Source organism: Echiichthys vipera (assembly GCF_963691815.1).
Source record: "Echiichthys vipera genome assembly, chromosome: 1".
NCBI classification, from domain to species: domain Eukaryota; kingdom Metazoa; phylum Chordata; class Actinopteri; order Perciformes; family Trachinidae; genus Echiichthys; species Echiichthys vipera.
This window is the reverse complement of record NC_139826.1, coordinates 38,521,140-38,538,000: the sequence shown is the minus strand read 5'-3', so window position 1 is coordinate 38,538,000 and position 16,861 is coordinate 38,521,140. Positions and strand designations below refer to the sequence as shown.

General features: G+C 48.2%; 2 protein-coding genes across 2 annotated transcripts in view; both read right to left on the bottom strand.

Annotated features, from left to right (window-relative positions):
• The window catches only part of jph3a (junctophilin 3a), a gene marked incomplete at its 5' end in the record, with an annotated part of 15,199 nt that extends 6,238 nt beyond the window's left edge, over nt 1-8,961 (bottom strand). The window contains 3 exons of the mRNA XM_083914107.1: nt 63-187; nt 3,891-4,671; nt 8,580-8,961. Of these exons, the coding sequence (XP_083770233.1) occupies nt 63-187; nt 3,891-4,671; nt 8,580-8,961 (1,288 nt within the window). The remainder of the gene's footprint in view (nt 1-62; nt 188-3,890; nt 4,672-8,579) is intronic.
• Nucleotides 8,962-14,292: 5,331 nt separating this feature from the next.
• LOC310950189 (tripartite motif-containing protein 16-like) lies at nt 14,293-15,914 on the bottom strand (the record flags this gene model as incomplete). The annotated part of the gene is made up of 2 exons (XM_083917855.1): nt 14,293-14,467; nt 14,587-15,914. 2 exons carry the CDS (start codon nt 15,912-15,914, stop codon nt 14,368-14,370), a joined length of 1,428 nt encoding a protein of 475 aa, XP_083773981.1. The 3' UTR covers nt 14,293-14,367.
• Nucleotides 15,915-16,861: the final 947 nt, after the last annotated feature.

Sequence of the window (16,861 nt, the reverse complement as noted above, 5' to 3'; positions counted from 1 at the left end):
AAAATCGATGAAATCCAAAGTGTGATAGAACAAAGATGGAGCCCCGTGTGTCGTGCACTCACCGTTCCCGTAGATGTGGAAGGAGGGAGAGAGCTCTTTGGCAGCGATCCGGGCCAGTCGACACTCCTCCGTGGCCTTCTGCGCCACCCCTTCAGCGGCCTCCGCCTTCCCACGAGCGTGGCTCATCCTGCACAGGTGGAAACACGGCGGTCACGCAGGCTCCAGCTACAAACACTCTCATAGATTCACATCCAGGATTTAAGGCAGGGGGGCCGACCCTGCTCCTGCAGAGCTACGGCCCTGCATGGGGTTAGGGTTCTCCCTGCTCCGACACGCCTGATGCTTATGAGGATCAAACCCGTGACGAGCTGCAGCTGCTGGATAACGAGCAGATCATTTAGATCAGGTGTGTTGGAGCAGGGTTAGGGTCGGGGTTGGCTCCCCCTGATTTAAATATTCCCAAAATTGTATCATTCAACATTTCGTTTGTTTATTAAGTCTTGTTTTGGATGTTGGACCTTATCGTGAAAATACGGTGAAATCATGATGCAGCGGTTACGATTCAATATAATGTGATTTTTCTAAAATTCTTAGACATTTTGCCTCTTTTTGTGGTGGTTTTGCATCTATTTTTAGTCATTTTGCATCTTTTCGTGGTGGTTTTGCATCTATTTTTAGTCATTTTGCATCTTTTTGTGGTGGTTTTGCATCTATTTTTAGTCATTTTGCATCTTTTTGTGCTGGTTTTGCATCTTTTTTTAGTCATTTTGCATCTTTTTGTGGTGGTTTTGCATCTATTTTTAGTCATTTTGCATCTTTTTGTGGTGGTTTTGCATCTATTTTTAGTCATTTTGCATCTTTTCGTGGTGGTTTTGCATCTATTTTTAGACGTTTTGCTGCTGTGCAATGCATTCTGGTAGCACGACAGCGAGTTTTGATCGACGGGGCGCTGAGTTGCACGCTCCTCTCTTATACACTATGAACTTTAACGTCAAACTTTCTCTTTATTAGATAATTCCTTCGGCTGAGTGTCATTTTACTGGTTCTGTTCTTGTGTTCATACAGAAACTTGTGTTTTTACAGAAACCTTTTTTGAAACTAACTCTTCAGGTAGCAGGTGGGTCGACCCCTCACTTGCAAAAAAACACGACACGAACCACGATGGTCAAACAGGAGCAGGGAGTGAGGCAGAGGGACCCGCCAACGCGCAGAATGGCGGTTCAATTCAGTTTTATTTACAGTGCCAAATCATAACAATAGTTATCTCAGGACACTTTACAGAGTAGGTAAAGACCACACTCTATGACTTATTTATGATTTACAGAGACCCAACAATTCCCCCGTAGAGTACGGTGGCGTTGAAAACCTTCACTATAACAGACAGGAACGTCAGACAGACCCAGCTCTGTGGAGGACGCACATCAACAACAATAACAACAACATAGCTAAGGGCTCGTAGCTGTAACTTTATCAAAGAGGAAAGTTTTACGTAAACTCTTACATATGGGGACAGCGTCTGCCTCCAGGATAACACTTGGGAGTCGGTTCCACAGGAGAGGAGCTTGGTATCACTGCATTTTACTAACTCAACTTCTTCCCCTGAGTTGTTTGTGCTTTGTCGTCTCGCAGGTCTCTGCTGATGGTGGTGGTGCCTGCTGCCTTGGTCCTGCATGACGCTTCCTGCTGCTGTTATATTCTATCACCTTAGCTGTGCTTGTTTCTACTATTCTGCTGTATTAATAAGTCATATTCACATTACTATAGATATTATTATAGTTACTGGAAGTGTGTCTGTCTCTGTCTTTGTGTCTGTCTTTTCTCTCCTTCTCTCTCCTTCTCTTCCTCTCTCCGGTGCAGACAGACGTGCGTCCTCCACAGAGCTGGGTCTGTCTGACGTTCCTGTCTGTTATAGTGAAGGTTTTCAACGCCACCGTACTCTACGGGGGAATTGTTGGGTCTCTGTAAATCATAAATAAGTCATAGAGTGTGGTCTTTACCTACTCTGTAAAGTGTCCTGAGATAACTTTGGTTATGATTCGGCACTATAAATAAAATTGAATGAATTGAATTGAATTGGTAGCTGCCTCCCGTTCTACTTTTGGAGACTCTAGGAACGACGAGTAGCCCTGCATTCTCAGAGCGCAGAGATCTAGTCGGGTAATACGGTACTATGAGCTCTTTAAGACACGACGGAGCCTGACCAATAAGAGCTTTCTACGTAAGGAGAGGGTTTTAAAAGAAGCTGATACAGGAGAAATATGTTCTCTTCGGTTTGTTTTAGTCAGTACACGAGCTGCAGCATTTTGGACCAACTGGAGACTCTGAATAGACTTATTGGAACACACACACACACACACACACACACACACACACACACACACACACACACACACACACACACACACACACACACACACACACACACACACACACACACACACACACACATACACACACACACACACACATACACACACACACACACAGACTGGAGACTCTTAGCAGACTTATTGGAGCAGCCTGATGATAAGGAGTTGCAGTAGTTCAGCGTAGAAGTAACAAATGCATGGACTAGTTTCTCTGCATCTTTCTGAGACACGATGTTCCTACTTTTCGCAACATTACGCAGGTGAAAGGATGCAGTCCTTGTCGTTAGTTTTATGTGAGCATCGAAGGACGTATCCTGATCAGAAATACGGTTCGTGGTAAATGCTTTGAACAGTGCCTGATCTGACCCCAGACACCCCGACCAGACCGCAGTCCTGCAGAGGGACAGATGGTTAAACCTCAAAGACGAGCCGACCAGTTGTCTCTCATCTTGCAAAAATGTGTTGATCAAGCATTAGGTCGTTAAACTGGACTTAATCTAGCTGACTGGCTAGCTTGGTATTTCATCTTCAACCGCTTATCCCGGGGTCGGGGTCGCGGGAGCCGATCCCAGCTAACATTGGGCGTGAGGCGGGGTCCACCCTGGACAGGACGCCAGTCTATCACAGGACACATAGAGCGTGCTCACACTATCCTTTTGGCCGCGGCCAAAACCGGTTTTTCAGCTAAAGTCTAGTACCTTTAAGTAGTGTGAGTGCACCCGCTCCGCGCTCAACTGGGGCCAGCTGGCCCTCCACGGCCCGCTTGAAATAGGTGGGCTTTAGCGGAGCCGTTTGCACATGTACGAGCACGAGCGTGCGCACGTGTACGAGCACGAGCACGAGCCCTATGGCAGTAGCGCTATGTCCGCCTGTTCGGACATGTAAATAGAAGGACGGACCATGCGCGGATATTTAACAACAACAACAATGGTGGTGAAAGGTTCACGTTGGTGTGATGCGGAGGTGGAGTGTTTACTGCAGATTTGGTCGATGAAAAGATTCAAAAACAGTCGACAAGACGCACAAAAACTCAGAGGTCTGTGGAAAGATTTGTAAACAAAGCCACACACACGCGATCAATGCGTGTGACGTGTTACGGCGTGATGGCGTATGGACAGCAAGAAGCATTGGCCGAGGCCCAGGTAGTGTGAGTACAAACAGGGCTGGGACGCGGGGGGGAGAGGGAGGGGGGACAAGTACCCTAAAGCCCGGGTCTCGGTCCGGGAGGACAGTGTGATCACGCCCTTAGAGACAAACAGAGACAGACAACCATTCTCACCTACGGGGCAATTTTAGAACCTGTAACCTTCTCGCTGTGAGGCGACAGTGCTAACCACTACACCACCGTGTAGCCCTAGCTTGGTATTTGATTATTTATTTTGTTTGTTTATGTTGTAAGGTGTAGGTCTGCAGATCTTTTAAAAGGAGTCATGTCCCCTGTTGCATTGGTTTGGCCTCTGGTGGATATAATGTGCCAAAATAGATCCACGTAGAACCTCAAGAGTGGCGTGAAGGCGTTACCTCGACATGGCGATCTCTGCTTTCTGCTTGGAGATGTCTGCGGCCTTCTCTGCAGCCTCCACGGCCCGGTCCACCTTCTCTCTGATCTTACTGGCCCTCAGTGGGATCAGGTTCTTGCGTTTTCCGCTCACCAACGCGTTCTGCTTGTACTTCCCTTCCTCCTTGGTGCCATCGGGGAAGGTGGTGCATCCATACCCGTGCCTCTTGTTGGCCGCCCATTCCCCTTCATAATGCAGGCCGTCGGAGCGCCTGCTCACGCCCCAGCCGGCCCTCTGGTCGCTCCGCCACTCGCCAGCGTACATTTCAGTGACAGTGGCGTCCACGGGGGCGCCTTGTTCGCTCTCACTGGCGTTGGAGTGGATGTCAGTGGACGCTGAGCTGACGGTGCTCATGCCGGCCTCGCTGCAGAAGGAGCTCTGCTTGCTGAGCTGACTGGCCAGCGAGCTTTTGGACTCGGAGCGCCGCAGTTTTAGGCCGCTCAGGATTGACTGCCGGAAGCGGCCTTTCCTCTTCCTCTGGCGCTCAGCTTCACTCGGAGCCGTCAGAGCGAACCCGCCTCGGCCCACGGGGCTCCCGGCCAGCCCGGCCACCACCCCGTCTGTAGGCGTGGTGGCGGTGCCGTCCTCCAGCACAGCCGGAGGGCCGTGGCTGTGCTCGGAGCGGAGGGAGTTTATGGATGTTCTCAGAGGGAAGAGGATGACGGCCGCCATGCCGTACGGTACACTCTGCCGCACGCCATAGCCATGACGCATCCCGCCCAGCCACTGGCCTTGGTAGGTTCCTGAGAGACAAAGAGACAAGAGTCAGAGTTACATCCTTGTTTTTATCTGTGTTTACTGCATTCGGTCCAAACTGAAACATCTACAACTACTGCATGGATTGTCCCGATGCTTTGTGCAGACGTTCATGGTTCCCAGAGGATGAATCCTAATGACCCTCCAGTGCTTCTCTAACAATCCAGCTTTAACAGCAATGTTTTTACTGGTAAAAACGACTTTTTTTGACGTAAAATATCTCAAAAAGACAAAAAAAGGCAAGGCAAGTTTATTTGTTTAGCACAATTCAACAACAAGGCAAAGTCTCATCTCATCTCATCTTCAGTCTCTTATCCGGGGTCGGGTCGCGGGGGCAGCAGCTTTAGCAGGGGACCCCAAACTTCCCTTTCCCGGGCCACATTAACCAGCTCTAACTGGGGGATCCTGAGGCGTTCCCAGGCCAGTGTGGAGATCTAATCTCTCCACCTGGTCCTGGGTCTTCCCCGAGGCCTCCTCCCAGCTGGACGTGCCTGGAACACCTCCCTAGGGAGGCGCCCAGGGTTCATCCTTACCAGATGATCCTGAACCACCTCAACTGGCTCCTTTCAACGCAAAGGAGCAGCGGCTCTACTCCGAGTTCCTCACGGATGCTGAACTTCTCCCCCTCTCTCTAAGGGAGACTCCAGACCCCCTCCTGAGGAAACACATTTCACACGCTTGGACCTGGACCTGGTTCTTTGGGTCCTGACCCAGCTTTCATGACCACAGGTGAGGGTAGGAACCAGGACTGAGTGGTAGATCCAGAGCTTTGGTGCGGTAGAGCAACTGCAGCACCGCCCCTGCTGCTCCGGCCAAACTCACGCTCCATCGTCCCCTCACTCGTGAACAAGATCCCGAGGTACTTGAACTCCTTCACTTGGGGTCAGGACTCATTCCCTACCTGGAGTAAACAATGCACCGGTTTCCTGCTGAGAGCCACCGCCTCAGATTTAGAGGTGCTGATCCTCATCCCGGCCGTTTCACACTCGGCTTGTTTAGCAATATTCACTTTTAAAGAACAATATCGACTAAATGATGAAGGCTTAAAAGCAGAATAAACTTGTTTTGGCAGCTGTAAACAACGCACGGCGACATTATTCCAGTTTTTGCATGATTGCACGACTCGTCCTTAAGAACATCTTGATAAAAAAGAATCCAATCATTAGACTCTAGATCTGAAACACGGTTATTTTACACACCGTGAACCGTTCCACCCCTGTTTTATATTAATATATTTTATTTTACAAAGTGAAAGATAACAGTCTGGAAACAACACAAGCATTTTCCCTTTTTCCAAACTCATCCAAACCTGGAAATGACTCCAATTAAAGTCAAAACGTCTCCATAATGCCCTGTTATTCTCTGTATTTGCACTAAATGAGTATCTCCTCCTGTTTTCTGTGTTTATCACCTTATTTATGACCATTTATTTTCCTATTTAAAGCCTTTTACGGGCCCACGGAGGAGCTGTCCGCGGTGCTGGAACTCAAACCCCTTCTGTCTGCAGGTGCACGAGGCTGCGTGCGCCCTGTGATGTGGTTTGATTGTGGTTTTTTTAAAAGGAGCTCGCCGTGTTGGCACGCCTGTCTGTGTGTGAAACACACTTATTGGGTTGTGGAAAATGTGTCAGCTCGTGCGTGCTACATTCATCTGTCGGCGGTCGTCCACGTGAGCGGAAGAGAGGAGCGGAGCTGTCGCGTGACGCAGTCTTTTTTTATGTTTCCCTCTCCTCACCATCTTAGTTTTATACGTTACGGTCTGAGCTGAAACAGCAGGTGTGAGGATGTGAGGCTGGCTGCTCGCACTGGGAGCGCTGCCTCCAATGCACCACACACACACACACACACACACAGGCATAGACACACACACACACACACACACACACACGGTGTTTTCATTACACCTGCATCACTTATTGACCTGGCTTCCATCATCCGGGTGCTCGGGGGCGGCCTAGATTCACAAACGAGACTGACGGAGGCAGAGAGCCAATCAGAGAGGAGGAAGAGCCTCGAGCTGGTCTCTAGTGACACGCTGACCCGCTGTCTCCTCGTTACCACGGCGACAGCGGGTGTGATGCAGAGGGGAGAGGGGTGAAGGTGTGTTTTTATGAATCTCTGCGTCTCCAAACAGACGGGGAAGTGATGAGATTTCAACATGGTTCGATTTCTAATATTAGAAACACACGTCCTCTTGTAACAAACACAGCCTGTTTTCTGATGAGCTGACGATAAAACAGACGCCTCGCGTGGTCGTGGACGGACGCTGAGGCGACGGCCCTGAGACCCCCAACCCTCCCACACTGCAACACCCAGACCTATGGGGCTGCAGTGATAGTATTAGTACCATTTTGCATCTCTTTCTAGTCATTTTGCATCTTTTTCTGGTGGTTTTGCATCTTTTTGTAGTCATTTTGCATCTTTTTGTAGTCACTTTGCATCTCCTTGTAATCATTTTGCATCTCTTTGTAGTCATATTGCATCTTTCTAGTCATTTTGCATCTCCTTGTAGTCATTTTGCATCACTCTGTAGTCATTTTGCATCACTCTGTAGTCATTTTGCATCTCTTTGTAGTCATTTTGCATCTCCTTGTAGTCATTTTGCATCTTTTTGTAGTCATTTTGCATCTCCTTGTAGTCATTTTGCATCACTCTGTAGTCATTTTGCATCACTCTGTAGTCATTTTGCATCTCTTTGTAGTCATTTTGCATCTCCTTGTTGTCATTTTGCATCTTTCTGTAGTCATTTTGCATCTTCTTGTAGTCATTTTGCATCTCTTTGTAGTCATTTTGGATCTCCTTGTAGTCATTTTGCATCTCTTTGTAGTCATATTGCATCTTTCTAGTCATTTTGCATCTCCTCGTAGTCATTTTGCATCACTCTGTAGTCATTTTGCATCACTCTGTAGTCATTTTGCATCTCTTTGTAGTCATTTTGCATCTTTCTGTAGTCATTTTGCATCTCTTTGTAGTCATTTTGCATCTTTTTGTAGTCATTTTGCATCTTGGTGGTAATTTTGCATCTCCTTGTAGTCATTTTGCATCTCTTTGTAGTCATTTTGCATCTCCTTGTTGTCATTTTGCATCTTTCTGTAGTCATTTTGCATCTTCTTGTAGTCATTTTGCATCTTTGTAATCATCTTGCATCTCTTTGTAGTCATTTAGCATTTTTTGTAGTCATTTTGCATCTTTCTGTAGTCATTTTGCATCTTTCTGTAGTCATTTTGCATCTCTTTGTAGTCATTTTGCATCTTTTTGTAGTCATTTTGCATCTTGGTGGTAATTTTGCATCTCCTTGTAGTCATTTTGCATCTTTGTAGTCATTTTGCATCTTTGTAGTCATTTTGCATCTCTGTTGTCACATGCTTTATTAATAATGGAGATTGATCTTCCTGTCACAGCAGATCCACTCTGTGACTCTTCTGCTCAGATATATTACTAAATACTACAGCACACTATACAAATTATGGACCCCTGAACCCTCGGGCCCCTGAACCCTCGGGCCCCTGAACCCTCAGGCCCCTGAACCCTCGGGCCCCTGAACCCTCGGGTCCCTGAACCCTCGGGCCCCTGAACCCTCGGGCCCCTGAACCCTCGGGCCCCTGAACCCTCGGGCCCCTGAACCCTCAGGCCCCGCTGGGCCTGCTCAGTAACCCATGCGTTCATGTGGACGTGACCTACATGTTCAGCCTACATCGCAGAAGTGTTACAGTGGATTTTAGCAGCAGGCTCAGTGAGCAAGTCGCTCCACTTGCAGCCTGAAAACCCGTTTTTGGAACAAGAGCTGAGATGTTTTATTCAGAGAAGTCACGCGGTACTCAATCTGATCTCTGACCTGATGTTTGTGCGAAGACACAGCTGGACACAGTGACAGAAGGAAGTCTGAGCAGCCTTACCTCCATCAGAGTAGGTTTCAGTGCCGTATCCGTCCTGCAGCCCGTTGCTCCACGTCCCCTCGTACCGGGCCCCGCTCGCCGTGCTCTCCAGTTGCCCGTAGCGACCTTTGAACCCCTGCGTCCACTCCCCTCTGTACTCCCAGCGGCCCTTGCTCTCCACTCCGATGCCGTGCCTCTTGCCCTGCGCCCAGGTGCCCTGGTAGTTGTTCCCGCTGGGCCACGTGTACACGCCCAGGACCTCGAAGCCGTGGCTCCAGGCGCCCGCATACTCGCCCTGACCCTGGGGCCCCGTGCAGACCCCTCGTCCATGGGCCTTACCCTGCTCCCACCCCCCGCAGTACGACCCCCCATCATCAAAGTCAAACCTGCCTCCAGTGGACATGCATGAAACAGGTTTAGGCAAATCCTTAGAACGTCAAGAAAGAGAAAAAACAAGGGCCTGGTTCACTCAGAAGGAGCAAAGAGGGAGGAGGCCTCGTTTGAAGCTGGTAGCATGGAGGTGCGGGGCCTCGACTCTCCCTCTCCTGTCAGTTTAGGATGTGAAACACCAGCTCCTCGTTGTAAAAGAGGCAGGACGTGGCCCGAAGAGCATCGCCTGACGATGGAGAAGCAGCCTAAGCCTCAGCGACGAGTCCGGAGTGACGAACGCAGCTGTTGTGCATGCTGCTTCCCATGGGCATGCAGGCTCAGAGTGCTTCTCATCCTCCTCCACTTCCTCCTCCACCTTCCTGCTCCACGCAGCCTCGCAGCCGGGGGAGCTCGTCGGCCTGTCGCCTCAGCCGGTGCAGCGGGGCGCTCCAGACAAGCGAGGCCTAGGCTTTTCCAGCAGTCCCAGAGGCCCACAGAGCGGCGGCGGCGGCGGAGCTCGGCTCAATCAGACATTACAGCATCCACACATCCCTGCAGCACAGGCTCGCAGAGAGGGATACAGGACGGGGACGATGCTGATGCTGATGCTGATGCTGCTGCTGCTGCTGCTGCTGCTGCTGCTGCTGCTGCACTATGGCCTGGAAACAAGGCTCAGACACACACATCCATATAACCACACACACACACACACACACACACACAGCCTCAGCCTCGCACACACACCTCGGCAGACATAACGGAGAGTGAATATCTCCTCTTCCTCCTCCTCCTCCTCTCTCTCTCTCTGCTCCGCTGTGATGGAAAGATGAAGCGTCCCCTGGAAGAGGAGGATGCGAAGAAGGAGAAATATGAATTATTCCTCTCCCTTTCTCTTTGTCCTCTCCGTTTTCAGCGCTCGCCGAAAACCTGGATTGTTGTTGTATCCCAATTCCACCAAGTCATCTGTCCTCTCTTGTTTTTTGGCCTCTCTCTCTCTCTCTCTCTCTCTCTCTCTCTAAAATCTGCTCATTACAGGACTGTTCCACCCCAGCCAATACCCCTCCCCCACATCCACTCACACACACTGAACACACACTCCTTCTCCGGCTCTTAAAGAGATAGAGACGGAGGGATGGTGCGAAGAGCTGCGTGCACGGAGCTCTCTGCTCTTTCCCTTTGGGGATACAGCCTGCTTTTCCTCATTATCCAGCCTCATTTCACTCTCCCCGTCCTCGCTCAGGACTGAAATCTGGTCCGTCAGCGATCTGTTTGCCTGGTAACCGGGCGTTTGCGAGCTCACTGATGCCCGTGTCACTCTCTCCACTCTCTAACTGTTCTTTTTTCCCTGTGACTGTTGTGCGGCTTCATTAGACCCAGAGTGACCTTAAAACACATACATACAGGAGCTTCCCAACCACCTCTACCGTCACATGGTGCATATTTTTCGGATCAATAACTGGAGCATGATGGTATTGGAAATCTATCTGTCACGGACCGCACGGTGACCAGAAAATGGAGTCAGTGCCGACTGGTTCACATCTGCTGCTGCTTTATTTGATTTTCTTGTTGTAATGCAGAACAGTACAATCCTTTCCTCCATGATCGTCGCAGTGCAAACTCTTTTAAACAGGTGACTAGAGCCACGGAAGCTTAATTGGATTATTCATATTATCAATTATAGATGAGATAAAAGATAAAGGCGCGCAGTAAATGTGAAGAGAGTTTCACACGGCGTGATTACAAACAGTCAACGCGGAGACGCTGTGTCGCTTATTTCAATGCAATGTTAAGGTGTAACTCATGGTCTGTTTTTACATTTGCATACATCAAATAAGCCATCAAGACAGTTTTTTCCATGTAACAACTATTAATGGAGAAATCCTGTAGAGTCGCTAACAGTCGGACGTGGCTAACAGAGATTAGCTCGGGGCAGTACGGTGAAGGCATTCAAAGGTCTTTTTTAACCACTAATGCTGCTGAAAATAACAGCAAACCTCTGCAGCAGCATGAGAAGAGTCCCTACACACAAAACAAAGCACCAATGGGCTCCTTCCTTTGGGATTGACTTTGGTAATCCACTTGAATGGACTTTACTATGAGAGGAGCTGGTACAGGGGCCAGTTGGTAAGTCTTTAAAACACTCTTTTAATAAACTCTGGCTTCACTAACTACGCTGTTGGTGCTTTGTTGTGTGTGTAGGGACTCTTCTCATGCTGCTGCAGAGGTTTGCTGTTAGTTTCAGCAGCATTAGTGGTTAAAAAAGACCTTTGAAGACCCCACTACATAAACCTTCTAGGTCACTAAGATCCTCTGTGGTTCGCAGAGTAAACTCAAATCAAGGGAAAGCATCTTTCAGTCATTATGCAACAAACAGCTGGAATAAACTCCTTGAAGATGTGAGACTTTCAGCCACTCTGACCACTTTAAAAACTACACTGAACACTTTTATGTTCACCTTAGCTTTCTGCTAAATCTTTGCACTTTTAACGTCCGCACTGTTTTTATTATTGTCTGTTTTTTTATTCTCTTTGTCTTTCTGTAATGCATTTGAATCCATGACATGTTGTGCTGTGAAGCACTTTGAGTCTGCCTTGTGTATGAAAAGCCTTTGAATGCCTTCACCGTGCTGCCCCGAGCTAATCACTGTTAGCCACGTCCCGCTGTTAGCGACTCTCCTGGATTTCTCCATTAATAGTTTACACATAAAAAAAACTGCCTCCGTGCTTTATTTGATGGATGTAAGGGCAGAAAAAGACCACGGGATGATTTTGCGCTGGAATGACACTTTAAAGGTGATTCTTCTTAAAACGCTGATGGTTTCCTGAGCAGCTGGTGATCCATCTATTCTCAGACGGAAGTAAAGACGCGCAGATGTCTGATGCCACACTTTGTGTCGTTTACAGGAAGAAATCCAACTGCCCGCTTTGATCCAGCATCTGTTTTTATCCAGTAACACATGGTGACTTTATTCAAAGTTATATTTAAGAGTAGGACAAAAAAGTTCACACATGCATTTGTAAATGTGCATTTACTCAAGTACAGTTTCGTGGTTCTTTACGTCTCAGAGGGGAAAGATTTACTGTAACTGCACTAACATTGGATAAACTTCGTTGTGTCAGGATCCCTGTCCTGTCAGACCTTTCCCTCTTCCCTCTGTCTGTTTCTCCATGCACGTGTCTTTCCCTTTGTGTTTGTTTGTCTGGAGCTGGAAGGCGTGGATCAGCCCACCTTCGGCTAATTACCTCATCAACACCTGCAGCGTAAAAAGCCGGATGGGGGACCCAATCGGCGCCAGACCGTTTTCGCATTTACGTGGCACCGTGTCTTACTTGGTTGCCTCCCATTTAACTTATGCTAGTTTCCTCGATCTGTGTTTATTTTTCTTCGTTAATTGTTTTTTTGTTCCTCTTGTTTTCGTTCCCCGAGATCCTGCTTCCCCGTCTGAACCCTCGCCTGCTCGTCTACCACCCATTCGAGTTTTCCCCCTGATCACCACGTTGTTGTTTCTTCACCTGCACCTGGACCTCATTCCCTTTTCCCCCCTGCTCCCTGGACACTTTGTGTTCATAGTTTTTTTGATAAAACACTTGTTTACATCTTACTCTGTGTCCGTGTCTGCATCTGGGTCCCTTTGAGTTCCTCCGAGTACCGTTCATGACACGTTGATCCCACACCGCGGAAATTCACGTTAAAGCAGCTCAAGTCTAGAAAAAGCAGGAAATTAAAAAACCATTTTGCACCAGCTCTCTTTCTTTCCTCTCCCACAGATGTCTCAGGTGTCTCTAAGGATAAAATGACGAGGCTTTGAAAGATATCTGAACAAAGTAGAGATGCACAGATCTGATACCAGGATCAGATATCTGCTCTGACATCGACTAATCAGCCCGATCGGATATGCGATGAACGCGGCCGATCCTCAGGTGAATAAACATTTAACTAACAGATATCACCGTAGATGTCCCCCAGTTGATTGTACTACAAGTTTACCAAAAAGTTTATGATTAATTATGCAAATTAGGCTTGATTTAATGATAACTTTTGGTGGATTTAGACGCACAAAGTGGAGTCAAACGAATGGTTTCTTTCCACCTGTCACGTGGGGTGACGGGGAATACGCGGTGGATTGGACCCAAATACAGACACGGAACTCAGGAGACGGTATTAACACATTTAATAAACTTATTTTACAAAAAGGTGCACGAAGAAACAAAGTAAAAACAAGAAGAGAACTGATACAAACTGGACACGGGGAATGAGCAATAGAGGAAAGGTACGCAGGGAGACATCAGGGTATGTAGAGTGTGATCCGGCACCGAATGAGGCTCAGGACCGGGTTAATATACAGCGTGGCAGGTGATCAGTGCCAACGAGACACACCTGCCAGGAAAACGAGCACAAGCCAGGGAAACAGAAAAGAGGAGCACATACGGAAAAACACGGACAGAGGGAGACAAAAACAACGACTAAAAAAGGAGAGGGAGACTGTCCTGATCCAATCACGACACCACCAGTCTGACAGAAGACGTGTTAAAGGGAAATGGCTCAAAATGGACCTAATAGGAACTCTCCAGATTCGTCGTTCCCCAGATGTCGTCGGACTTCCTCACCCGTCCCAGTGGCCGGTCTCCACATGCTCACCTCTTCCTCATTCCCCAATTACCTCCCAGTTTTTACAGCAGCCCCGTCTGGACCTGTCACGTGTTTCAGGAGGAAAAGCTGGCTCAGTTATACCGTTTCATATTTTCTCCATCAGCTTTGTTTGATACCCTGAAATAATAACAAGAAGAAAAAGAGTGTGTTGACGTTTATTTCTTGATAAAGCTTCAGTTTGTTCACACGTCCCATCAGTAAAGTGAAATGACTCAATGATTTCAGGAACACTTCATCCACACAGTCAACATGTTTGAGCAGAATCTCAGCTGTGGAACAGAGAAGAATCAGGATTTCCTCCCTCATTATAATCTGGATTATTACACTTTAGCATCAATCCCAGAGCCTCATTCGTACGTGTGACAAACAAAGAAACAACAACATACAAATGCATCCATAGAATCAGATATTCATCAGACATTTAGAGCACACACACGTTTCCTTTTCCATCCCCATGAGCAGTGATAGGCTCCGTGGCTGAACACACGCAGGAAGGAGCGCCACCTAAAGACACTCAAACATTTACACCACAACTTAATGACAAGACGTCAAAGTCCCGCCCACAACGTGTGAGTGACAGCTGATCTGTGTGCAGCCGAGACGTGGAAAGAAAACTCAGCTCTCAGCGACAAACGTGGAGACGAAATAAGTTTGAGGATTTAACCATTAAATGACTTCTGACTATTTGACTTTACACAACTCAGCAGCAGAGTTTTCATCATCAATACAAAGTCCAGCATAGAGAGGCTGAGTGAATGTGGTCTGGACTCTGTGGAGGAGAGTCATGGTTTCAGAGACGCTGTAGAAGGACAGAACACCTGCACTGTGATCCAGGTACACTCCGACTCTGGAGGACCCAGGACCTGAGACGGGAGTTTGGACGTTGTTGTGATAAAAGTTATAACTGTTGTTGTTACAATATAACATCCAAGATTTGTCATTGAATCCAAATTCATCTGTTCTGCTCATATTCTTGTATGCGACTGCTACATCAACTTCTCCTCTCCACTCCACCTCCCAGTACCAACGTCCAGTCAGACTCTCTCTACTCAGGACCTGAGGATATCTAATGAATCTGTCTGTGTGATCAGAATAAGACTGTTCTTCACTCATGCATGTTGCTTTTCTGTTCCCCTCAGATAATAACAGATATTTCTCTGCTGTGTTTGGATCCAGTGTGATTTCACGTGAGTATCTTAAGAAGTCAGCTCTGGTCTTGGGCTCTGCTCGTGGATCTGACAGTAAAACATCCACTTCAGTCCCAGTCAGTGAGACGTTTGTCCATTTCTCTCTCAGGACGTCCTGTAGTTTCTCTGTGACTTCTGACACAGCCGCCGTCACGTCCTCAAAGTGTCTCAGAGGACGGATCTTGAAGCTGGATGTAGATTCAGTGAGTGGAGACAGTGAGGTGTAGTTGTGGAGAAACTGGTTGTGATCCTCTGTGTGTGAGAGTTGTTCCAGCTCAGCGTCTTTCCTCTTCAGCTCAGTGATCTCCTGCTCCAGCTCCTCCTGAAGCTCTTTGACTCGACTCACTTCAGTTTCCTGCTGGGATCTGACCTGCTGCTTCACATCGGAGCGTCTCTTCTCCATGAGACGGATCAGCTGGCTGAAGCTCTTCTCGCTGTCCTCCGCTGCTTTATCAGCAGAGCGGTTGATGGCCTCCACCTGCTGCTGAAGCAGCTTCACATCTTTCTCTCTGTCCTGGATCCTCTGCTGGATGTTTAGTCGACTCCCCTCCAGCTCTCTCTGCCTCTGGCTCCTTTCTGCTGCAGCTGAGACTGTGTCGTGGCCTTTGTGTTCGTCATCAAGGCAGAGGTGGCAGATACACTGCTGATCAGTACGGCAGAACATCTTCATCACCTCATCGTGACAAGAGCAGATGTTCTCCTGCAGCTTCTTGGAGGGCTCCACCAGCTTGTGTTTCTTGAATGTGGCTGAGTCAAAATGAGGCTGCAGGTGTTTCTCACAATAAGAGGCCAGACAGAAGAGACAGGACTTGAGGGCCTTCAGTTTCCTCCCAGTGCAGACATCACATCCCACATCCTCAGGTCCAGCATAGCAGTGATCACCAGGAGCAGCTTGGAGTCCAGTCTTCTTCAGTTCCTCCACTAAAACTGCTAACATGGTGTTTTTCAGCAGGGCAGGCCTCGGTGTGAAGCTGTGCCTGCACTGAGGGCAGCTGTGTGTTTTCTTCCCCTCCTCTTCATCCCAGTGGCTTTTAATACAGTTCATGCAGTAGCTGTGTCCACAGGGAATAGTCACCGGGTCCTTCAGTAGATCCAGACAGATGGAACAAGAGAAGGTTTCCCGGTCCAGCTGAACTCCTTTCTGCGCCATTTCACCTCTCAGTGCCAACGCCTGTGTGCGTTTCTCTTCCTCAGCAGTGAAACTAGTCTGAGCTCTGATCTCAACAACATGTGTGTGTGCAGTGAGTGGGGCCTGTCAGCTCCTGCACGTCACCACCATGTTGGTTCCACCCATTTTCAAAGTGTAGATCTGAAGGGGAGGGAACAAGGAAATAAGTGGAGTTCAGAGTGGAGCTGGCTGTGTTTCAGAGCAGGAGGAGGAGGGAGGGGTTATCAAGCTGTGTTCACTCCAGGAAGAGGAGCGCCACAACAAAAGCTGCGTTTCATTAGTTGTTCAACACGTCCTCCTTCACTTACCCTCCGCCCTTGGTGTCACGTTACAGCACACGTCACACAGACACCACTTGAAGAGCTGAGGGAAATGGGGCGGGCGGAGGAGCACCTGCCCTCGTTCACTTCAGCCCAAACTGTCATGGATCCACAAACGGGTGCAGTTCAGCGCTGAACTGCTTCTTACTCATAACCACCAACACCTTCAGACTCATTTTAATGAGATCAAGGTGTTTTTCTGCGGATGACTGCAGCACGTCTGCACTTTGTAAACAGCTGCATCGTCTTTAATTTAAATTGACATTTATTCCATGGGTTTACAGCTAACGTGGTAGAAAGTAATGCTATACCACAGAGCAACAAGAACCACGTAACACCAGCTTCATTTTGATCAAAAGTACATGTGTTGCATCATTTTGTGGTTATTCCCTCAACAGTGAATAACAGGAAATAGAGGCCGATGAGATCACACCCTGTCAAGTGAATAACAGGACTATATACGGGCACGTGTAGACTTTGACGACGCACGGACTTCGGTATAAAGGGGGAGCTTGGGGGGAGACATTTTCTGTGATGGAGGTGTTGGTGAGAGTTGTGTGAATGAAGTCTGTAATGACTCCATCAGGGCAGCCCTCCTCTCCTTTCTAG